This window comes from Populus nigra, chromosome 6, assembly GCF_951802175.1.
Source record: "Populus nigra chromosome 6, ddPopNigr1.1, whole genome shotgun sequence".
In the NCBI taxonomy this organism is placed as follows: Eukaryota; Viridiplantae; Streptophyta; class Magnoliopsida; order Malpighiales; family Salicaceae; genus Populus; species Populus nigra.
In genome coordinates, this window is record NC_084857.1 from 21,228,637 (window position 1) to 21,233,003 (window position 4,367).

At 32.6% G+C, this 4,367-nt stretch overlaps 1 protein-coding gene across 1 annotated transcript; it reads right to left on the reverse strand.

Moving 5' to 3' along the window:
• Window positions 1–1,286: 1,286 nt before the first annotated feature.
• Window positions 1,287–2,046, reverse strand: LOC133695674 (wound-responsive protein GWIN3-like). The gene has a single exon (XM_062117597.1). It carries the CDS (start codon window positions 1,999–2,001, stop codon window positions 1,396–1,398), a length of 606 nt encoding a protein of 201 aa, XP_061973581.1. The 5' UTR covers window positions 2,002–2,046; the 3' UTR covers window positions 1,287–1,395.
• Between the last annotated feature and the right edge of the window lie 2,321 nt (window positions 2,047–4,367).

Sequence of the window (4,367 nt, forward strand, 5' to 3'; positions counted from 1 at the left end):
ATGCACCTAAAAATGCGAGCAATAATCACATATTTGTCAACCTACAACGCAACAAATATAAACCTATTTCTTGAAACAATGTAAATCATCGAGCCAAAAAATATTCATGCTCTCAGTAGAATCGAATCCAAAACCAATCCAAGTTCCAAATTGTAGATGCATTACTGTTTCAAAAAATTAATCAAGCTACATCATAAGAGCTTACAAGTACGGTCAAGGTCACAGGTGATAAAGTAGGTGAGCATGAGATGGTTTATTTCTTGTGTTTGGTAATGATAATTAGGTAGTAGATTGTAACAATATTTTCATGACTGATGACTCGGATAGTACTGACCCGGTCTGCAAAACAAGACCAACGGATCCTATCATTAATCTACTCAAATAATTATAAGTTTGAATCTCATTATTTATATTTTATTTGATAAAAAATAAAGCACAAGTTAGTATAGACATATACAAGTTTTAAGCCCTAATAATTTTATTTAAAAAAATATATCAGAGAATAATATAAAATTATTCTTGGATCTAACATCTTTAACTTTTTGGGTTGAAATGCTTATTTAGCATTATACTCACAAAAATCATTGTAGCAGCAGCATCCCCTTCCACGGCAGCTACAGCCCCTTCGACGCCAGCAGCAGCAGCTTGTAGCAGACCTCTCCAACAGCAGCAGCTTCTTTGAAACTACAGCAGAAACTTCTTTCAAACCATTATCCTCATCACCACCATATTACCACCCCTATCTAAGACCCTAGATTCCGACCTTCACAAAAAGATCAGCTTTCACCTACCAACCTATGTTTTTAATCTGTGAAGATATACTTTGAAAGATTTCCTTGCTAGCTTCAGTATCAATCCCTAAGAAGATCCTTCATTAAATTTGGAGAGGTTAAGGACTTGTTCATTTCTCGCAAAAGGAACCGAGTGGGAGAAGGTTTGTGGACATCCAAATATGTCGATTTTAATAAATTTCAGATATTCGTTAAAATTGATTAATTGACCAATCACACTTGAGAAATAAAAAAATAGTGGTAACTCATATTCTTTATTTCGAACCTATTTTTGTCAGATACCCTTTCCTATTGAAAATAACTATTATCACTTTCTAGGCCAATTTATAAATAGGACCTAAAACCCACTAAAATATGCCAAAAAAAAATAGCCTGTACTGACCTTTGGTTCCGAACATTTAGATGATATCAATCAATGATTGTAGCAACCAGATGATTTTCTAGTAACAAGATCAAGCAACAAACGAAGTATAAATATGAAGACGCCATGAAAACTAAGGAAAAGCCAAAGCTAAAAAGCTTCTTATTCATTTTAGTTTTATTTATGCCCAACACATGATAGTAGGCAATCGAACTCCCTCATACAGAATTGCAGCAGATAATATCAATATGCATCTGGTTCGAACATCACAAGAAGAGGGCCGACATTGGGAGCCAAGTGCTTGTCACTGTTGACGCCAACTGGGACGCATGAGCATTCACAGAAGGGTTCGGACATTGGACAAAAAGAAAGCTGATAAAAACTATTATCACCTTCATACTTGGTGATCTTAAACCGATTCAATCTATCAACACCTCCGGTGGTCAGAATGTATCCTTCCGTTGTTGGACTCAATTCAACCATCCACATCGTTGTCACGCCCCACATCAGACACATGGGTGCATCAAAGTTCACATTTAGATAAGAACCTTCACGGATGACACCATCGTTGGATTTTATAGCTGGTGAAAATGTTATTGGGAGGCTCTCGTTCAAAGTGGAAAGTATAACATCTGAATTGCATATGATCTTGCCAGTCGCAGTGACCGCAAGAGTTGTTGTATTGTCATTCGAGGGGGCTACGATTATATAACGAGCACCAGCTTGCACCTCATTACCGAAGACATCGAGCACTGCTGCAGCATCTTTGGCATGAACGGCCTCAGGAAATGAAGTTGCTGCGAAGGCAAAGAGAAGGAAGGAGAACCCTAGAAATTTAGTGATCTCCATATTTTTTGAATATGAGTATTAGTTATCTCAATATTGTGTCTTCTTGATCTTGTGTTGAAACAACGCATGGAGAGCATATATTTATATGGAGCAAGCATTTGGATTATTTGTTACAATTAATTAAAAAATTCCACAAAAATATAAATGATAGTGTTTTACTCGTGCCGACCTTCGACAAAACTACAAATTATAGTCCTTTAGCAAAGAGTTGTCGTATAGGTTTTGAGCTCTTGCCTCTTGCTTACTTGATTTATCCCACAATAGTGTTTTACTCGTGCTGAGTAGAAATTATAGTCCTATGGCAAGGAGTTGTCGTATAGATTTTGAGCTCTTTTCGCTGGCACCGCTTGCTTAAAATGTTATAATTGATCTGATCAATGAACTTAAAAAAATTATAGTCCTGCGGCAAAGAGTTGTCGTTCAGGTTTTGGGCTTTTGGACCACTTTATTTACTCGTGCTTAATAGTATATAAGATTCCATCAATTAAAATATTTCCTCATCTCATTCTCGAAGAAAATAATAAATATTTCTCATCTTATTTTAAGATAGGTACTGCTAAATTCACTACAAAAACATAAAAGCTAATTATTTTCTTAAACAAAACAGCTCAAAACACAAAAAAAAAAAACACGAGGACACTCAAACTTAAACCCAGCAATATGAACATCAAACTAGATCAAATTTCAAGCAATAAAATGCAAGATTTTATTCGCAATTAAGCATAGATCAAGAATTAAGTATTATTTTGCTTCAATTATTAATCAAACATTATAATTATTTTGTCAAAAATGAGTTTCGGTTTAAAATTAAAATCCTAAGATTAAAACCCATAAAAACATGTTATTAATTCATGAAAACCCTAGATTATTTACTAATAATGATATGAACTTGCAGAAACCAAAATTGAATCAAAATGAGACCTAAAACTAGCACCCAAAACAATATTCTTCCAATCAACATAAAGAACATCAACGAAGATTGCCTAAAAACCCAACATACATTGTCAACAATGCATATTATCGTAACCAAATATACTTGAATAAAAAAAACTAATAAAAACAATAAATCATCAAAATCATGCAAAAGATTCTAAGCTTTAAAGCTGTCAACTTAAAACAGTCTATGTATTCATGCAATTTAGATTCAAAATATCTTCCTAAACCTTTAACAAGAACCAAACAAAACTCAAAAACTCAGAAACCCAAAAACATGCATCAACCAACAAAGAAAAAAATTCATAAACTTGCTACCATATTTGGAAAATTTCAAATCAAACTAAAGTGTACACTTAACATATTAAGGCAATAATATCATGTTAATACACTTAAAACATTGCATTTAAATAATAAGAAACAATCCAATAGTTACATAGTAACTGAACGACACATTGTCTAAGCTTAACCCTACAAATTAGGGTTTTAATTTGGGATTTGGCAAACTTCAATTTAATCTCTATTCTTCCAGTTTCTTTTAATTTCACTCGTAATTGCATCATGAACCCTTAATTTTAAGCAATTTCACCTCTGTCAAACTTAATTGCCAGCCCCAAATTTAAGTGTCTTTTACAAATTGGTCCTTGGTTGCTGATTTGTTTAATTGGACCGCCAGATGACCATCAAACGTTCAATTATCCTCAATTTGACCCTAATTTCATTAATTTCAAACTTGAAGTCATGTGTGTCTTAAAAGTTGGTCCTTAGTTTTGATTTGTTCAATTAGATCCCTAATTGCCCATCATACTTTGAAATTTATGCAATTAAGCACTTGATTTGATTTATTTAACTTTTAAAATTGCAATTTAACTCCAACTTTTATTTCTTCTATTTAGAGCCTAAATTAACTTCAAAGGGTTAATTTTCTTGTAATTAAACCCTCATTTAATTCAATTAAACCTTTAAAAATTTTTCAACTGAGTCCTTAAAAATCCAAGCTTGAATTTTCCTTCTTAAATTGAATTTTCTTTGTTCATAGGAAGACCTCATTAGTCAAAGATATGTTGTCAAATCCAATTTTAATTTTCCCTAAATAGTCTTTTGGAAATTTCTTGGGCATTCTAGTATGTTTTTTTCAATTGATATTTTTTTTATTTTCCTCCAACATTTCTTTTGATTTTTTATATTTTGTCTTTTTTCCCGCCTTTTTTTTATTTTTTGTTTATGTGGGCCCCAAAAAAACCCACTAAAATAGGCAAGAAAAAAAATAGCATGTACATACAAAATTAAGCTTTTGGGGTCTTACCTCACAGTTTAAACTTTTAGGTTGAGATGATTTTTTGATATTGTATCATAGTCTTGTTGATCAAGTGATCACAAGTTTGAATCTCACAACTCTCATTCCATTTGATAAAAATTAAGTATAAATAAGT

What these genes read in the sequence shown, in the direction of transcription:
- LOC133695674 (XM_062117597.1), bottom strand. Translation starts at nt 2,001, where the DNA reads ATGGAGATCACTAAATTTCTAGGGTTCTCCTTCCTTCTCTTTGCCTTC.